The sequence below is a fragment of the Styela clava genome, chromosome 7 (assembly GCF_964204865.1).
Source record: "Styela clava chromosome 7, kaStyClav1.hap1.2, whole genome shotgun sequence".
NCBI classification, from domain to species: Eukaryota; Metazoa; Chordata; class Ascidiacea; order Stolidobranchia; family Styelidae; genus Styela; species Styela clava.
The window spans coordinates 17,250,654-17,271,494 of record NC_135256.1 but is presented as its reverse complement, the minus strand read 5'-3'; the positions used below and the strand labels follow the sequence as shown (position 1 = coordinate 17,271,494).

General features: G+C 34.8%; 1 protein-coding gene across 3 annotated transcripts in view; it reads left to right on the top strand.

The window, feature by feature from the left end:
* Window positions 1–2,170: 2,170 nt before the first annotated feature.
* The window catches only part of LOC120328022 (potassium voltage-gated channel protein Shal-like), a 36,831-nt gene continuing 18,160 nt past the window's right edge, over window positions 2,171–20,841 (top strand). Inside the window, exons 1-4 of one of the 3 annotated variants that reach the window (XM_039394397.2) lie at window positions 2,171–2,438; window positions 15,120–16,015; window positions 16,805–16,995; window positions 20,024–20,186. In XM_039394397.2, the coding sequence (XP_039250331.2) occupies window positions 2,327–2,438; window positions 15,120–16,015; window positions 16,805–16,995; window positions 20,024–20,186 (1,362 nt within the window). In that variant the 5' untranslated portion in view covers window positions 2,171–2,326. Of the gene's footprint in view, window positions 2,439–5,538; window positions 5,722–13,465; window positions 14,581–15,119; window positions 16,016–16,804; window positions 16,996–20,023; window positions 20,187–20,841 lie in introns of those variants that run through there. The other 2 variants (XM_039394398.2, XM_039394399.2) reach the window with 2 other exon arrangements.

The window sequence follows — 20,841 nt, the reverse complement described above, 5'->3', positions numbered from 1 at the left end:
AGGGCGAAAATTAAACAATAGCGCGATTTTTCTCTCTCCCAATTCCTCGAAGTCTTATCAATTAAAAGGCGAAATTAAACAATAGCGCGATTTTTCTCTCTCCTAATTCCTCGAAGTCTTATCAATTAAAGGGCGAAAATTAAACAATAGCGCTATTTTTCTCTCTCCCAATTCTCATGTCAAGGTCTTATCGAGCGAGAGAGAAACACCCCTGACCCCTTTAGCGAATACTCTAATACCTTACCGAAAAAGACATGTCCTGTCCATGTAGAGCAATGTGAATGTGGAGCAATGTGGAGAAAGAGCATTGTGGAGTATTGTGGAGTATTTGTGGAGTATTTGTGGAGTATTGTGGAGTATTTGTGGAGTATTGTGGAGTAATTTACCAATTCTGGACAACATCATATACTACTAATGTCTTCAACAAATCAATCAATGATCGATTATTATTTATTTTCAACGTACAACCTGATATTATCCTAGCTATTTAAGCTACCTATAAAATATAATGTATCTAGGAAGCTGATTTTTTTTTCATCAATTTAAATCAAACTATCAGTCTTCAATTTTAAAGCATGTGGTATATACAGAAAAAGGTTCTACATATGTATGACCAAACGGTTAGACAGCCTCAATGCAAACAGTATGATTGATACAAGAAAGGTTTTCGATGAAAGTGCTTTGTGATTGAAGTTATTAGTCAGAATTCTTTTATTTTTGTTGTTTTCTTTCATAAGTAGTATGAATTAGTCATAGTAAACGTGACCTAAGCACAGATCGCGTCTGATCAATATTATGTTAGGTATTGCAATTTGCTTAAGACAATCAATTGCTGCGGGTTCGGTGATATAGCCTATTTCGGCGTTTGCACTTCAAACGATTTAGCTGACACAGAAGCGTACGTACCTGTTGAAATTGTGAGTGTAGAAGGATAAGGTTTGATAAGGCTTTACATTTGATTACAAAAAGTTGTTGTTGTTCAATTCGACAACTTTTCTCTGTAGGCTACATATATATGTATATATATATATATATAATTGTTTAATATACGAGTATGCTTTAGGTTGGAAGTAGACAGATATTGAAAATAAGGAGTGGAATAGAGCATACTAGATCGGAATACCCATAAAGCTACGAGCTGTTCAGGTACCGGATTGAAACTGTTGGCTTTAATTTTCTTTATCAGTTTAAATGACAGGTCAAATTATAGACATGTAGCTATATCCTCTCTTCACACGAACTGCGGGCAAGATTCTCAAAACTTGTTTCTCAACGTCCAAAACCTATTCATAAATATATATATAACTTTTTGTGTGTGTAAATGAGACATTTATATGCTACTTAATGCTAACATAGTCTATTATTTTACAAAGTCATGAACGCTCGAATGAACAAACACAATGTGTCATGATACCTGCCAGTTTATCGTAATCCTAAATTTATCGAACTATTTTCAATTTTCTGCTAAAAAGGACTGAACCATGTCGTATCTACCTACATACACTCTTTTAAGCACACTCACAAACTTTTTTTTTTAAGTTGAGGCGTTGAGTTGAGGTTTTTTACCCTTAATTTTTCGAAAGTAAAAATGTTTGTTAAAAGCAATTAGGAGATGAGCAGCGAGTTCAATTTCCCATACAACAAGAATATGTAGTTCATTAGCTGTTTGCATCGTCTATAAATAGTATCAAACAATAAATGAACCGTTGGGGTACATAAGACGCGAGATTGCGCATACAGCAAAATGGTACAAATCACGGTGAGGGCAAGTTTATATTTCCAAGATGTAACGTGAAACTTTATCCCGCGTTGGACCAGTAACATTAATCTCCAAATATGTTTATGCATTTATATGGTTGGGTAAAGGTAAATATCATATTTATTTTAGTTTGATTTCTACTAATAGGTATGCAACACAGCTTATAATCATATACAGTACTTAGGTTTGAGACTGGCGGAGTCAAGTAGGCTACGTTCATTATCCCTCGAAAATTTCCAACTTACTAAACGACGTGAATAGACATTGACACATATACTGGAAAAGGTTTAAGTAAATGGCGTATTTTCAACATTCAATTTATAAAAAAAAGATGTACTGATGTATCTGATGAACTAAGAAACGCACTCACAAAACATTATTCTTTTTATATTTAGAATTGTATGTCACGTTTTTCATAGATTCTTGTTCTTGTTTTTCCAATAATGTCGACTACGGTTTGTATAACAAGCCAGTACTACTAATTCTGACAAGTCTCTAATATGGAAATAAGATACACAGGAATTAAATAATCGAGAAATTAACCATATAAACAGTGAAGACACAAATATGGCCACCGATCCTGATGATAATATGCTATCCTGCTTTGAAGAAGAGTCGCCAGATGGCGATATTGCTGCGTCGATGACGGAGACAACTATCCTGAAATATGACCAGCAAGGTTAGTGCCGATAAACACCAAACACTTAGATCCAGGTTCTAACTGTAGTATGTATGTGCTCCGAATTTATCTTGACATCACTGAACAGAAATTTACACTATTTAGTTAATAAATAAGATCATGCCTAAAATAAATCAATATTACTAAAAAGAAGAAATGGTGAAGCAATAATATGTGAACAATTTTGAATATGCGACAAGTTTTGTTGTTCATCCTAATGTTAACATTCACTTTGTTAGGGGAGTATAGTTGTAGGTTCGACTTTATACTTTTGTGAGTGAATTAATTCAATTTCTCTCGTGAATACCGGGAAGATTTATATTTTCTTAGTTGGCGAAATGATAGCTTTTGCACAAAAATCAATGTTAACAAATATGAATACATAGCGGACTAATGCGAATTGACAACTGAACTGTGTTTCTGTTTAAATGCAAATCTCGGGGAAACGACCAAATGATTGATTATGCACGTGGGGTACCATGACAAGGGATGGCTTTTGCACAGTACATTTCCTTATATGAGCGCCTAGCAATCTACACGAATGTGAGAGATGCTTTTCTACACCATGAGAGCGAGGCCAAGCGCGTGATCGCGTTGGACAGATTCTCTTTGCCTAGCTATTGGTGTTCATGGTCGGCTGCCGTCGCGACGCCGTCTTTACCAGTCGAGTGTGTTCAGTAAATTAGCGCCAGCATATAAAATTCTCTAACGTGATTGCTGTCAAAGACAAATTGTCAGGAGGATCAGTTTTCTATTGGAGTATAAACAAATATTCAGCACCTGAAGGTCAAGTTGGGGCTGTGCTGTAGACATCGGTACGGATTTTTCTAACTTAGTGCGGCAGTAGATCGCAGAAATTTACAATACTTTAGAAAATATGGAGATGGTATATCATGAATATCAGTGGTAAAGTAACACCAAGTAGACGTACGATCTCCAAAATTATCAATATTCTAAACAGTTTATTCAGAGCAATGTCAAGACGAATCCTCATAATGTATTTACTTAGCTCGTATGATAGTTTGCACCCATACCCTCTTTGCACGAAATTAAAATTTTTATGGTGAAACGAAATCTTTGATCCATTCATTTATTGCTTATTTTTGTGTATTATTGCTTATCAGAGTTTAACGTCATCACTTAAAACACAGATGTGGGGCAGGTATTGGTTTTACATTTGGCATCCCATAATCCCGACTTTCCGCCGTAAACGGCTCACAACCTAACAAATACACAGCAGATGTGTCACTTATTCACAAACATCGTTAAGGGCAGGAATAATAAGTTTATCGATAGAAAGATATTATAATGAGTGTATAGTGACTTCTCCTACCCTATCCTACGGGAATCATTTACTATAAGTTTAAAGCATTAAATATCGATTTAGCCAATCTTTGGCGAAAAAAAAGAATTACTGTACGCTAAAATTAAAGAACGGATAGCGTCACACGTGACTTGAATTTTACGTTACTTACGGAAACGCAAAACGCTTTTATGCGTGTAGAACTAATTTCAGTTTAACCGGGCAGTCGTACTTATAGTCGAGTTATATACCGTAAGCTGTGGAATTGGTGCTAGATGAGATTTAACATGCATATAAAGGAATCATAAATTTTTAGGGTATACTTCATTTTAATTTTTTTACGTTCTCGTTTGCCCAATGTATTATTAGAGTGATACGTAGATAATCATGATTGTTTGACATGGTATGCGCATCTGGTTTCATACATGTCCGACTTGTTTAGCATCAATCAAAAAGTTTGTGTTACTTCGCAACACAACAATTGATCCGTCATCTATGTCATGAATTTCAGATTTGAGATATTTTATTCATGAGTCGGATTTGGTTGGTGTACAACCGGCTGGTTGCTATAAATCATTCAAAACGGTCAGTCTATGAACAGGTTGATTTTAACAAAACTCACTCGGAAATATTTCGTAGTTAATTCCGATTTCGGATATTAGTCATTGCTATTAGTTTTAGGTCGAATCGACAGCCCGCATCGCTATGTGACAGGCATAGATGTATAACACTATGGATTAGCACGCAATGATTCGTAATTTTAGACAATAATTGTTGGAGATAAATGGAGTTTAGAATACACAATATGTTGGAGGCTTAGTTTCACATGAATGGTTTTCTTTTAGAGGATTTAATAATATTCGGTACCGTTATATTTAATGACGTTTGCATTCCAAATGTCTTTCAAAAAGCTTTCGTCAATGACGGCATTCGGGTTGGAATTCTATCATACTTGCCAAATTCGTGTGAAATGAAATTAATAGTCTGCCAGGCAATTTTAAGACGGTTGCCTTGACATTGAGAAACCTTACATTTTGAATTCAAAAAAAACTTTGGGTTGAATACTTTTATAGGTCATACAGGTCATAACGCTTATGATAAACTATTTATTGAAACTTTATTTTATGAATTTTTAAAAAGTATCTGAAAGTTACCTGAACAATCGATATACCCACCAATTCATCATTTTCAAAAGTTGAAAACCATCAATCGTTTCAAATGCACCTCAAAATGTATTATTCATAATTAAAACTGACGCACGGGCAAATAATTACCGGTATTTTTTAACTCACGCTTCAAAACTACAGACGGTATATACGAGTCTCGCGATCATAGTATATTTGTATTTCACAACCATGGAATTATATATACAGTATATAATATAACTAGCTGATTTGTAAAAAAAATGTCCGGAGCAGTCTGCCTAATCCAATAAATTATATTCTAATAAATAATCATACGATGAAATAATATGGTTTGGTTATGACACAGATTCTAGTTTCGAGATCTAGATTATGTTGGCATTGTGAACTAGAGATATCGAATTCAAGTCTACTCTAGGCAGTCGAGCAACGCAAAGGTTACAAAAGTACGTGGTATTCTACGCCGAACCTGAAAGCTTGCTGCCATTTCTAGCTTTAGTATCAGAACGATGTCTCGTTGCCGCTTCCATATAGCTTAAATTAGACACCAGTATGAATATGCCTGATAAAAATGGTAAATTACCAGAGGAACATACATTAAACAATGTTGAAAAGATGCATTATTCTGATTTTCTTTTATATTCAATATTTCAGTCATATTCAATATTAACTGTTGAGAAGTGTAGTTCATATTTGTATTGCTGTACGTCTATAGTGATATGGTCAAGTAATAACGAACTTTATTAGAACTTCAAAAGATAATCTGAAGATATTATATTCGAAGACATGGCGAGCGCTGTTGCAGCGTGGTTACCGTTTGCAAGGGCAGCTGCGATCGGTAAGTTCAATAACCGGAAACCTATTTTATTCATTTAGCACTCTATATCTGCATTGTGAAATGAAAAATTATTACAGAGGAATTGCAGGGTGATTGCTTTTAATTTGTTTTGAATGACTCAAGAGATTTACTTACATTCTTATAACACTTCTAGTGATAAATATTATTCCATTTGCAGTAGTATACTGTCGTTTTTTTTTAAAATATAGTCTTATTTACAAGTTTGTTTAAGTAAGAGCAACAAGCAAATGTATTTGTAACTCAAGTCGTTAGCAATGCTATGGTACGTAAATTTGCCGTTGACAATCATTTTTGAAATTATGCTATAGGCAACTAAAGTTAGTATTAGAATAGACAAGATTCCTCGCGCATTTCATTTTTTCATTCAAATTGAACAATCCACGTTCTGATGAAAGGTTACATTCGCATCAATATTCAGTTCACTGATTATTCCAATTGTTTTTGAAGTCATGGTTTCAAGCCTTATTTTGCCGTTCCATTCGCTTTTAATCGAAGTCAGGATTTGAATTTGGTAAAATTTTTAATTTCCTATGAATGTCTTTGTTTAAATTTGTACAGTTAAAACTGAGAACATCTGATAAGTTGGTTTGTACTGTGATAAAGCAGTGTATTTATTTTATGTGATCCATTTTAATTGTGTAAATGGCAGAAACACGACAAATAACGTAATTTCTGAGGCACGAGTTGGATATGAAAATGTTTGATTAATTTACCGTAAAATGTTGGTGAAAAGGGAGTTGAATTTCTACAGTGTATAAAAGATGATGGTTTTTAAAATAATGCATTATTGACATTCCGAAACCAGTATTTAAAACCATACTTTCATTTGCATCGCGGTAGTGCCAAAGTGCAGGTACTTAGCTTTCATAAATAATGTAGTATGCTGACCAAAGTCCATTACTAATTCATCGTATTTTCAGGTGAAGGTTTGCTTTGGATCTTAATGTTTGTTTGCTTTCATTGGCTATTATATATTGATAAACTTGATTTTGAATTCTATTCCGTTCTCAATCACTCACGCTGAAACACACAGTTTATGACTAAAACATGCTAAGAGGGGTCCTAATGTTATCCTAACATGGACGCCTGATCGCTTGCCGCGTTTTGAGTATGAGAATATATATGAAAAGTCGAAAGCAAAACATACGTTTATTTATACTATTTACCTTATGTTTGAAATATCTCTATCTAAACCGCGCAGTTTTCGGTATTAACAAAGATCAATTTCAATATGGCAATCCCGATTCCACATATTGGTTTCATACAGTTTACCTGTCGTCATTTTTCAGTAGGTAGTTGGCCGCCATTTTGAAAACTGATCCCCAACTTAGGATAATAAAAGCACATCAATGTGTCTTTGTTGTGAAAATGAATTCACCCATAATATTGGGTGGAAACGCACGTACATTGATATTGACGTTACCTTGAGCCAGCGCTTTGAAGCCAACCTGCGCTGATTTTAGTGTTCCCTGCGTTTTATCGCCTGTCACAATTTCTTACAAATGTTGGGCACTGTTATGCAGAGAGAACACTCTCGTTATTTTCGCGTAACATACCCAAGGGAATAGGCTTAATGTACAAGATCGAAGAGCAGAATGATTTTTGCTAATTATGATACACCAACCAGAATGAAATAAGTATATAATCATTTTTTGTATTGTTCATAGGTATAAAATATAGCGTAGGTTTTCTAATTCCTATTGTAAACTCCTTTTTGCATAAAATGACCAGATATATGAAGCGATTCGTTTGTCATCCATTCTGGACCTAATTCCTATTGTGTTGGTTGACAATTATTCGGTTCGATGAAATTAGTTTATCTTGTGCGTAAATGTGGGTTCCGAACTTTGAACCACTAATGAGGAGATGCGTTTATGTGTATACACGCAAGATTGCACGGCACGTGATGGAATTCGGCGAATGGAAGATTCACCCAATTATCGGTTTATGGTATATCGTGTTCGTAAATTGTGGTTAACTTTTACACAATCCTGTTGATTCCAACTATCCGGTAAAATGACTTAATGTCAACAGTTTTGAAACTTGACTCGGCAAAGTTGTAAAAATATTGCATTCAATGTCTCGGCTGCATAGAACCAAAAAGTTTGGCTTACAAAACCTGTCGCATAATTGGGATCCTACGTGATGAAACTCTTATCGGTGCCAAGTTTTTTCCTTGTATTAAATACGGAAAACGCACAGTAGACATGTAGGCATCTTGTAACCGCAATGACGTAAGCAGTTCCATCTATTTTTTCAATAGTCCTTCATTACATTTTATACGGATTCATGTATTTAAATCACGTCATGGTTTAGATTTAATGAGCAAGGTGGTTTGGAGGGTCTAAACGGCAACGGAACCTAGTCACGATGATATAGCTTGACTTCACAGGTTGCTGATCCGGCGCTCCAGTTTTAAACCCGACTCGTCACCCCCATTATGTATCAAACGGGTTTTTCTTCACAATCCAAACATAACATCACGTGAGGGATTGCTTGTCTAAAGCCTTGTTCCGGGCAAAGATGACATGGGAAACACGTGTGCAGTTTCAGCGCGAAACAGATTTTCAATTGCTTAATGTATCTGTTATAAAAAAAATAAAAATTTCCCATGCGTCTGGTAGATGACACGGGGGCCGGACACTCGTTTTATCGCAGACACGTATACTCATTCGTGTAAAAAAAACAATAATATTCAAGATATTTTGTACTATAAATACAAATAAATTGTAATAAAGTTATGTTTAAGCTATCTGTGATCGTTTTCATGATGTGCGTTTCCGTGCCTAGTTTTTTTTTTTTTAAGTTCATAAAAATGTCTCTACGTTTTGACCAGGAAAGTTAACAATCAGCATGAAAAACGAAAAAAAATCACGACTTTTCACGATTTTGCACCTCATTCATATCTCCAGGTTATTATACAAGCAAAAGTTATTTTCGTTACATTATATTAACTACATTAAATTTGTCAATGGAGTATATGAGTTACTATCGTTGACTATAACTTCAAAATGCTAGTGAAATTTCCGATTTGTATTAAAATATCGACGTATGCAAATGGGACGCACAAGAAGTCTGGCATACCGAAGACACGTTCATGTAGCCGTTGATAATGTAATGACAACACGTAAAATGCAATTATGTATTTTTGGAAGATCAATATCAATTTTATTATACTATACACGACGATTTTGTGAATCCTTCGCGTTTGCTATGCCCGGGAAAACGCATCGAATTTTAGATGTATTTTGCATCCGGTGGTATAATCTGCTCTAATCTCGAACCATATTTTGTAACTCATCGCATTGTATCACATTTCTGATCTTTATTAGGTATACCCACCAGTTAAAATCAAAAGTGACGTCATACTACTAGATGTGTCGTCATAATACCGGCTGAAATCTAAAAGGTCCGGTAGGGGACATGAACCGCTTGCTTCGACCTGAAACAACTCTTGTATCCCAGTGGTACTTCACCTATTCCAACGTCTACCAGAACGCAAGGAGTAGATAGATCACTGACAAATTCAAGACGTATCGAATATTCATCGATTCTATTCGCGAAATGTTTTTTCAATCTTTTTTCCCTAATTTTCAAGAGAATATCGCGTGCACTCATTATTAATGTAGCATTGAGATTTTTGCAGTGGAAGACTTGTCAACTATTACTAGATTGATTGCGTGAATCGCCTGGTGCATATCAGCAGTGTAATAAAGCATCGGTGTCCTTTTTCTGTAAATTTGAGTTCCAGTCGTTGAAGATGGCTTCGAATAATAAGTACAGATATCTGACTAATTTTGGTTTCTATCCCGCAATTTATTTAACTTGTTTTTATCAAAACGCAAATTTCAATATGGCAAATTTCAGTTCATAATATTTTACATGTATATTGATTTCACATTATAATAATAGTTTTGATTATCTTGATATGATTATTAAATTTTGGGTATTTTTTGGGTACTCATTATTTTGAATTTAATATAAATCAAATTCTTTATACACGCCTAGTTTGAATGTAAAAATTGATTTCGCACGCGAATCACCATCGTTTTCCAATTATACTAGCGATCATTAACTTTTGTGTGTTCTCCCTTTTTCTACAACGATAAACACAAACCCAATTAACATCTTTTGAATGACCTGATCCATTCATGAAATGGAGTTGTGATTGGAGTTAACTTTACAGCCGCGAGTCCGATTTGAAACCGAAATATTTTTATCTGAAGCTTTGAGGAAAGCACAGTTAAAATACATATTCTGTTCAATCAAATAGTGATAATCATTTTTACGCAGCCGTTTTTGATAGCTGCTAACTATTGACAATCAATTAAATGGTTATTTTCTCAATTCAAACTTCATCCAGGACCAGGATACTGCATTGGATTATATATCCATCCCTATTCCAACAATTGAACCCTTATTTATAGAAAATAATTTGAACTTTGAGACGCAATACGTTGAGAACTCTTTATTCCAGATCCAATTCTATTCATGCTCAATCAAACCTAATTTATTATTCCCATATCAATACGTTGTGGCGCCACAAAAGAAAAGGTAAAATGGGCTGTAGTCTCTCTTTTAGACACACAATGTCATACTGTTTTTAAATAAATGGTTTCTGATCGCTTTTATGGACATGAATGGGTTTGTTTTGACTAAAACATGATCAGACGCCGTTAATATACCCACGCCCGTTTGAAAATATTTAGATCTAAATTTCAAGGTGAACTGCCGATAAAGGCATCCGAATAACGCCGAAAGATATTTTTGTTTTGAGTTTTTAATGCCATTATTCAAGCGAAAATCCATTGGCATTTCTATAGATATATTCATGTTCAAAAATTAAGGTAAGCCCAACTTGTTCATGTTGGAAATGTATAATCTTTAAGATTCTTTCAACAGACGTATCGATCGAACAGAATAATAGTAAAGTTTGGGCGTTTTTATTTTCAACTTTAAGTAATTTTGATAGTAGTTTTATGAGATGAAATGACCGGATAAAAGCAAAGAAAATCATCTATTTTATCCAACGCAAAACACATTCTAATGTCATGTAAGAACCGGCCTTAAAAATTGAAATGAACTAGTAAGGAGTTTGTATGCCGTAGTCGTTTTGGACTCCTAAAGTGTTTGTCAGAAAGTAATTGCATGAGTAACCAAGGGAAGTCAAACGACAACTCACCAGGTTCTGCAGACAACATAGTATATAAAAGAGTTATCTATCTATCTACGCAACTTAAGTTATTAATAAAATCATTGTGCCTAACATAGACAAGGATTGGCAAATTTTTAATTGACTCAGTAGAATAGTGTTTTAGACCATTTCATGACTCGTTTCTTGGGTCTACATGTTACGTGTCTTTGAGCCAACCGCAATAAATATTAAGCCAACCGCAATAAGATATTGAAAAAAATCTTCATAAAAATAGCTTATTAGAACCAACTTACCATTTAAAAACATTTATAATTAGATAGAAAGAATTAATCAAAGTGTATAAAGTTGATCTGAACTGAACAAATTCAATAATACGAGCTTTGAGTGTCAGGCATAATACGTTCCGTGGACCAAAAAAAATTCTAAACATTCACTTGCATATTGTGATAAATCGAACAAATTGTTGTTCAAAAACATATCGTATATACATTGCACAGAAGAACGACCCTTGACCCTTTCCATGATTGTCAAGAAGAATATGCTTAAAATCGTTTAATCTGCATGTGTTGTTATGAACAATGACTCTATTATTCACATTAAACTTCTGTAATTACCGTTACGCACTTACGGTCGTAAACTATAATGTTGAAATTATACTACGTAATTATATATTACGCCGATTGATTTTTACGTTCATCGTTCATTCCAAATACGCCACGCTATCCACGCTATTTCATTCTAAACAGAAAGTAGTTGATGATTCGAGATAAAGTTTGTTTTGACTTCATTTTATAGAAACGATCAACTATTTTCCTACGGTGAAAGAGTAACAATGAACTTGTGATATAGCTAGGAGGAATAGTAATCCTGGTCGGTCTATGCAAAAATACATTAACAGATACAGTAAGGCATATTAGAATTTGTGACAGCAGACGAAACAGCTTAGTCGCAAGTCAGAATAGTTGTTTTACGTTTGCTTCTGATTCCCAATTGCGCACAGTAGCACCCTGGGTTTCGATCTTGATAAGATCGAAAACAAGGGAACACGACATATATTCGTGTGTATTTTTTGAAACTTCATTTTACTCTATAAACGGCTAAATTACAGTCAAGGAAAAGCCTTTCTAAAAATTGCAAATTATTAAATTCGTTTATCCTTTAAGTGCCTAACGTTAATGGCCGGATTATAAGTTCATTCCTCATTGCTTTCCCGAAGATCTTTCTACTTGAAATAATGCTTACTTACCGCGACGGACGGCATCGCGACAAAATATACTCGACTCCAGGGATTATCTATTATTCATGGCGACACATTACGATAATAATCTGTCCCGGACCTTTTATGTTAGACAAAATCAACTAAACTAAGTAGAATTTTATCGTAAAGCAACTTTCCACCAATCATTCGCCAATTAAAAACCAATGCATAATCTAATGTTTTAATGCGCTGGGCTTTTATTTCAGTATTCAATTTTTTTGTTTTATTTTAGGATTCAGTGGTATTAGCATTTTATGACTTATTTTCGTTTTTTTTTTATGCAACTCGCTACTAGGTCCCGAAGGATATTTCTTCTTATTTTGTAAACTTAGTAAATACTGTTGCTTAGTCCGCAAAAAAGCCATTACTTTTATGTTTTGATAAATGAAACAAAAAATTAAAATAGCTAAGTATCAAAAAGTCAACCATTCCAAATACAACAAATATCGAGTTGAATCTTTTCTGTTTCAAGCAAATAATTCAGCAACTTTTGTTGAATCTACACACGGGCCATCAATATTTGTAATAATCTGCCCAATTGTCCAGAGAAATGAGTTTCATCAATTTCACTACCGAGGAATGCGTGGACTATTTCAAATATGGCTTTACTACTAAAATGAAATGTCCATATTTTTCATTGATTGAATTTCAAAGATACTTATACACAGGACAACGTATGGTAGGCTACCAATTCCCGCAGCAAATGTTCCTACTTTTGTCTGCTACGACTGTTGAACTTTAAGTTGGAGATTCCCAATCATGACAAGTAGATAATGTACAAGTCGGCAATTTGTTTTATCCATGGGCATTACTTGACTGTTTGTACTTGTGATAATATTTTCTGAATGGAACAAAATTATCCCCTTTGTATAAATATCTAAAAATAAAACGCCTACAATAGTCGATTTAAACATGATGAATAGGTTTAAAACATTCGTGTTTTTGTGTTGTAGATTTATTCTATTTTACGCGCTTTGAAGTAAATGTACAACAACAAAACAGTCATTCATTGCCGCTGATAAACAACATTGAATGAGTTTATTAATTTAAAATGTTTGTAGACTTGAGATACATAGTAATAAATGTACCAAAATTTTGAATCCCTTCATCACAAGTGTCGCTTTTAAAATACCATCTTTTATTCCGTGGGTCTGCAATACCGAGTACAGTTGAAATACCCAAAACTTCTGTTGTCATTGAAAATTTTCAAATTTGAATTTTACCCCGACTTGAAGGTTCTAACATTTGCTTAATATTAAGCAAAGTAGCGCACTAGAAGTACCCGCTTTTCAAAATGTATAAAATATTCAGAAATGTCAGGGTTATTCAGCAATCAAAGTTACTAAGGGTACTATAAAGGGTATTTGGAATTGGAGGTCAGATTTTTCATCTTCAATCTCGCGCTTTTGCAATTGTCAAGCCAAATCCATTACCTCACCATTACAAAATGATTACTCAAGCCGGTGAGAATATTCCTGTCATTCCAAATCTAGAAAATACGGCCTCTGTAGAAATTAGGGAACATGATGTTGAATTAGATTCGATTCTGAATCGACCATACCTAACTGGGACTCGTTCTGAAGATGAACATTGTTACTAAAAATCATGAGTGACCTCAAAACTTTTTCAAACTACATCACAGGATCAGCTTATCCCACTATCGTACATAAATCAATTTCACAGAAAAAAATCGTCAATTGAAATGAATTCGTCATTGGCTCTTTTGCCATACCTCAATATATGACGCACAATGACGATCAAAAATGGTCCATGGGTGAATGATCTCCCCTTGACATCGTGTCAGTTTTGATTTCCCCGTCCGTCAATATGATACAACAAAACGTAAACCTACTGAGATTTATTAACCAAATTTCATTATATAATTTTATTGTAATCTAATCGTTACCTTAAGGCTTCATTCCAACAGAGTCATAGGTTTTGCAATGCGGGTAATACGGGAATTGCGTTGTTAGCATCTTGCCTAGATTTGACGTCACAAGGCGCATGGGATTAAGGGACAGGGGGTGTCAACATATCTTCAATTATTGACTTCCTCAAAATTAACAAGCTAACTAATTGGAACCCCGACATTCAGTCGCAAATCTAAAGGCACCTTTGGGGAATGTTATCCCCTTTTTCCTTTTAAGTGCTTTACTTTTGTTTATTCATGAGTGAAAGACGACGGTCGCAGTTAACCTATTGATAAATAAACATCGCGGTGTTGATGAACTCGTGCGTTAGGGTTCTATCAGTCAGTTAGTTGGTCGTCAGGCAAAAGATGTTCAGTCGAATTGATATTGATTGTGTTGAAATGTAGAATTCTTGTAATGAGTATCATTGAGTGCAGTTTTGCTCTTGTGTGCATCGAGGACTGTGTCTACAAAGATGAAACACACCAATGAATTTGATTCTACAGTATCACATGGTATTGTTTTATTATCGTTTAATTTTTTGCTTTACTTGGATTACTTTTAGCAACTACTTTACTGTTTCTGCTAATAAGTTTCCGGCATTAACCAGAGTGGCGTTTTCATTATCATTCAGTTTTTATCTAATTGATCTTCCGGGTGAGATCACATTTCGAAAAATATGGTGTGTAGAAAATTGATGATTAATGTACCGAGTTTTGTGATTATCACATTAGGTTTCAAAGTGATTGGTATTATATGTGCAATATATATATATTGTTTAGTATGCATTATTTATTTAATTGAATAAAGGAATCATTCATAGTTTTAGGCTTGTTGATATGTTCGAAATTTTGTAAGACATTTTACTTAAAAGTAGATAGAAACTGTATTTAATCTCAGGATAATTTTAGTTTACTGGACGTTGTACATGTTATTCCTTTCCATATATTTCATCATTATTCTACACGACGTAATGATTTTATTTGTGTGCATTGAATGTACTACTCTCCGCATTTCAATATTCTTTTAACGTATTTATCTCTTCCAATAACAGGTTGGGTCCCGGTGTCTGCTGGCGAACTTCCACCCGTTCCACACAGTAGAAGGAAAACCTCAGACGAAATCATAACGCTGAACGTTAGTGGATCAAGATTTCAAACATGGAAACAAACACTAGAAAAATATCCAGAGACAATGTTGGGTAGTTCTGAAAAAGACTTTTTTTACGACGAGGAAACAAAAGAATACTTTTTTGACAGAGACTCAGAGATATTCCGACATATTCTCCAATTTTATAGAACAGGTAGAATGCACTTTCCGCGCACGGAATGCATTTCGGCTATAGACGACGAACTTGCGTTTTTTGGTATCATACCCGAAATGATTGGGGATTGCTGTTACGAGGATTACAGAGACAGAAAACGGGAAAACCAAGAGCGTTTAGTCGATGATAAACCAGAAAATGGTGCGTTGGATGGACCCGGAGGAATACTAAACGGAGGACCCATAAAACCTCGTTTACCGCTTAGAAAGCGTATATGGGCCGCTTTTGAAAATCCTCATGCCAGTACTCCGGCACTTGTTTTTTATTACGTTACTGGGTTTTTCATAGCCGTATCGGTGTTTGCTAATATTGTGGAGACAATACCGTGCGGTAAACCTCCAGGCTCAGTAGAGGTTTTGCCATGTAGCGACCGGTATCAGCTAGTATTTTTCTGTTTGGACACTGCTTGCGTTATGATTTTCACATTTGAATATTCTTTGCGTTTATTTGCGGCACCTAACCGGTGTAAGTTCATGCGTTCAGTCATGAGTATTATAGACGTTGTAGCCATTTTGCCGTATTATATCGGCCTCATTATCACTGATAACGAAGATGTCAGTGGAGCATTTGTTACCCTAAGAGTGTTTCGAGTCTTCCGAATCTTCAAATTTTCAAGGCATTCACAGGTACGTAAAAAACGTTTCACTGAATCATATTTGTAAATCGATTGGGCTAATATTATTATTTGGTTATTAAACTTGCAAACTGTACTTTCATTTGCCATGGCGATTAATAAATAGCAGCGAAATAATTTAAGGTATAGAGAAATACTGTTCTCTTAATTAATACTGACGTACTATTGAAGCTGATATTTTGGATTATTATTCTAAAGACGGAATGAAATCAAATATCCAGCCCAGAACTGACTCGCAATTTAAATCATCTCTTTGGCTTTTTTCAAACATGATTTGAATGTAGGTACTAGTTTTTTGAAATGTCCTTACTTGAATTCAGTACGATAAAAACTTTACTCTCTCTGGTCCAAAGATGTTAAAAAAATTACTACCAAAGATCTTCAATTATTGGAATATCGCATCGATGTGAACAAATTTAGTTTATCGATACCTTTCTAGCAATCACTATTATTCAATCCACTTAAACTGTTATAGAATCAATATCATTTTTCGCTAATTATACCTTGTCACACTAATTTAAGCAGATCCAAGTAAAAGTTGTTAACCTTTAGTATCACCCGAGTGACCGTTTAACAAAAGTATACCACAAGAATAAAAAGTTCAAACATGTATTGTGGCTGAATACCGTGTTCCAAATTCGTGACATGCGCTATATTATAATATCATGCATGATATCAAGCCTAAAATCATTTTGCGTTTTTTTAGCTTGTGTTGCCAGTCTTTCTCCTAAAAATTGAGGCTTTTGAGCTAGCAATCTTTAAACTTTCATTTTTTTTTCAGGGTTTACGAATCATTGGTTATACGTTGAAAAGTTGTGCCAGTGAGTTGGGTTTTCTTCTCTTCTCTCTAACAATGGCTATCATAATTTTTGCCACGGTAATGTTCTACGCTGAGAAAGGAACCGACGATACAACATTTACTAGTATACCCATGTCTTTTTGGTATACCATCGTTACTATGACAACGTTGGGGTGAGTTGAAAATTTTGTCTTCAATTTCTAATCTGCAAATTTACAACAATACAGAGACATTTCATTACCATTTCACACCCAATGCCGCGTTGTTCAGGAATGTACATAGGTTAGGTGTTGCACAACTATATCCAATATATTATCTGTGACAGGGCACTGTGCCTAAATTATTTATAATCGTTCATTCGTTGGGCAACATGGGTCGCAAGATTTGGAATAATAAGAACTGAAGTTGTGAACGTTGGAAATACTTGGATTCATTGAAATCAAGCATTCCTTACCCCGACGAAGGTCACTACGAAATTGCGGTATTGATTCATGGAAACTCAAGAGATATACATCTATAAATCGATATAATTAGTCTTCAATAAAATTGTCGAACGCATTCATATCGAAACTCATTGGTGTTGCTACGGTAGCTACGTGATGTTGCAAATCCTTACGCTGTAGTTCTTCAGAACCGAAATTCCCAAATGACTACATTATAAAGTAATTTTAATTTGTGTACACGGTCGGAGAGAGGTCGAGTTGGCCAGGCATAAAGTATAAAATACAGACGGTTGTACCAAAGTTTCTCGCTGTTTAGTCAGCTAATAGTCAACAAAATCGGTTCCATACGCAATTTGCTATTAAGCAACAATATTGGCGCAAAAGCTCACTAATTACACAATTTTTTGCGTCCAATTATACTACTGGTTGGACATGATTCAGTAAAATACTTCGGTCTAGCTTTTACTATCTTTAGGACATATTTAAATATGAAAAGCAAATTCACCATCGTTGATGCATTTCAAATGTCGATCCTCTTGTGACTGTCGGTATAAACTTTCAAGCCCAACTCACGTTCTGTACACTGAACCTACCTGATCCCTGAAATTTAAGCCTGGAACCGGAATGTTTTTCCTGAGTTCTTTAAGTAGGTCTAAAACTCAAAAAGCACATTAATTTATAAATCATTTAAGCGAGGGCGATATAATATATAAATTGATGACCTAGAATGATGTTTTGAATAACATTATTGTTCGCTGATTACGAACTTGTGCCCAAGTCCCCCACCTGTACACCAATTCAATTCTGCCGCAACTTACGACTTTGGATTACGATAACAAATATTAGTTGAATATACGATTTATGATAATAGTGTGAGAGTCGAACAGTTGCCGTACATTCGTATGTTCTTCATGCCAGATTAAATCTCAAGACGCATCCTTTGCGGTCGTCCGTCCTACTCTTTAATTTTTATGAGGTGCTCTATAACTTGCATGTTTGACGTGAACCTTCCACCACACGGTCATAAATGATTTATAATCTTTTTTTCAATCTGTAACTTGGAGCAGGACAAGGTATTCTTTGAATACTCATGACGGCTATAGCAACTCATTGACCTCTCTCTATATATATTTGAATGCCTATTCGTCCTATTGCAATATTTCACATACATTATATTGTCGGGATGCGAACCGGCGATTGAATTATGGAATGCGATGAACCCCAGTTAAAACTCTATGTTGATTCGTTGATAATATAAATGGATGTGTATAAGCCACTAAAAATCACAGAAACCATTTAATTGAGTATCTTTCATATCAGCACGGGTGGCAGTTTGGTTACTCGGCCTTGTTTTCGGCATCTCCGAAAACATATTCTCCTTATTGAGACGTATATTATGATAAATTTTCTGCCGCTCAATTGCACACAAATTCGATGGGTGTTACTTGTGTGCTACTACTCGATTGAAAAAAAATTACACGCTGTCTGAATGAGTCAGAATTAAATAACCCCTAAGTTTTCTCATTCAACAAATCTCATTGTAAAATCAATTGTAAGAACTTCTGTCTATTGGGTAATTTGTTCTAGCGTTCAATATCATTCTCAGAGGCCCCAGTGGCATAGGCTAAAACAAAATTACAGGATCATCAACTTAATCCAGTGTGATCGAGCATCGATTTAAATTAAATGAAAACGAAATTGAAGGTTCTGAAATTACCACCAGCACGTGAATAGCTGTCACAATATAGCGTCTATAGTCCCCAGTGAGTAATGCCATTTTTCTTATTCAATTTTTTGTAATCATTATCAAAGCACTCGGCGTACTTACATACATTTCGAAGTAATTCATATCGCAGGGGTGCTCATTGTAGCCCTTATTATTTGTTTTTTATATATATTTTGTTCTTTGATTCGGCTTTCAAATTGGAAACTATTCATGTATTCAGGATTACTTTGGATTCACTGTAAAATCTCTGTTATTTCATACAATGTAGCAATACTTCAATATTAACCTGCATTTTTGATGGCTTGATTTAAATGAATAAGCGCGACTATACTTTGCGTCAACGCGCGCTTTGAAGCTAACAAAGAACAAGACGTGTTAAGCCACCACGCACCGCTCACGTCTGGCTGAATCGTTTCCAAATGAGTTCCCCTGAAAGTGTCCAACTAAATATAGGACTCCTATGAAGATACCGACTGCTGTCTCATTGAGTTAATAGAACGTGGTTGACAGATGGTTATGTCCCTATGGCAGATATTTATTATAATAATATAGATACAGCCAATGGATGAAAATTCAGCCTTTAATTTTGTATCAAAATGTGATCAAAAATTTTTTTTTCAATTCCTCCAATAAATATATATTCTTAAAATTTTAATGTTGAATCAAACATTTAAAACATTGATTTCATCAAACAAAGTTCTTGAATTGTATTGGCTGCCAGGTGTAGGGATGGAGTATATGGTCTCAATCGCAATTTGCGACTGTTGTGTATCCATAAAGACATATACACAAGTCGCGTACTTACCACAACCGTATTTACTGTTAAACTGTCTCACAATGTCATAGATAGACTATAACATTTCAGGCCAGATTGCTTCTTCAAGAAAAAAATATGAGAAGCATCTATCTTATGCTATGAAAATATTTTTACACCATCAGTAAGTTCTAATGCCGTATCAGGTTCCGGATGTTTTATATATTTAAACTGAAAATGTTTGCAATAAACTCATTGACTCTCTTTTTATTATTCAGATATGGAGACATGGTTCCAAAAACTATAGCTGGAATGATCTTCGGCAGTGTATGTTCTCTGAGTGGCGTGTTGGTAATTGCTCTTCCAGTTCCTGTTATTGTGTCAAATTTTAGCAGAATATACAGTCAAAATCAAAGGGCTGATAAGAGAAGAGCACAAAAGGTAACGATTTTGTATTAATAGTTTAGAATTCATAATGATGAATATGTCCTACGAAATGCCTCGAAGAGTGCTTAGCGTTAGACATGATGCTCGTCATCGTTCGTCGTGGCTGCGCAGATTCGAATCCTGCGGAGTATAATTCGATCAAGTCCATGCATCTGGAAGTTAACTATCCCAAATACTACACATGAACTGAACTGAATACTAGACTAGACTATGGTTCGCCCCAGATTAGCCGTCCACCCCTCCGTGAAATTAATATGCAATTTCTATTCTATCCCAGCCAACTTTAGTATTGAACCGTCTATTTGCTAATATTATTTCATTTCAGAGTTAAACAGATTTAGATTCCGAATTAGGTCGTCTAGTCAGTAAATAATCTTCTAAAAAAATTATTTTAAACATATAAAATTTTCATATCATGTTTAATATAAATATACTAATTTCTTGGAATGATTTCGTAGCGTTTAATTTTCCTCAAAAAAACGAAAAATTTTCCGAAAAATATTGGTTTGTAGTTTATATTATTGCAGAGCAGGCACCCAACCTGACTCTCGTTTCGAAAATATGAAACAACAACAAGTATTTTCTTCGAATTTTAATTCCCTTCTCCCCACGTCACGAGCTACGAAGTCGCTATAGCTTGACCTCGTAT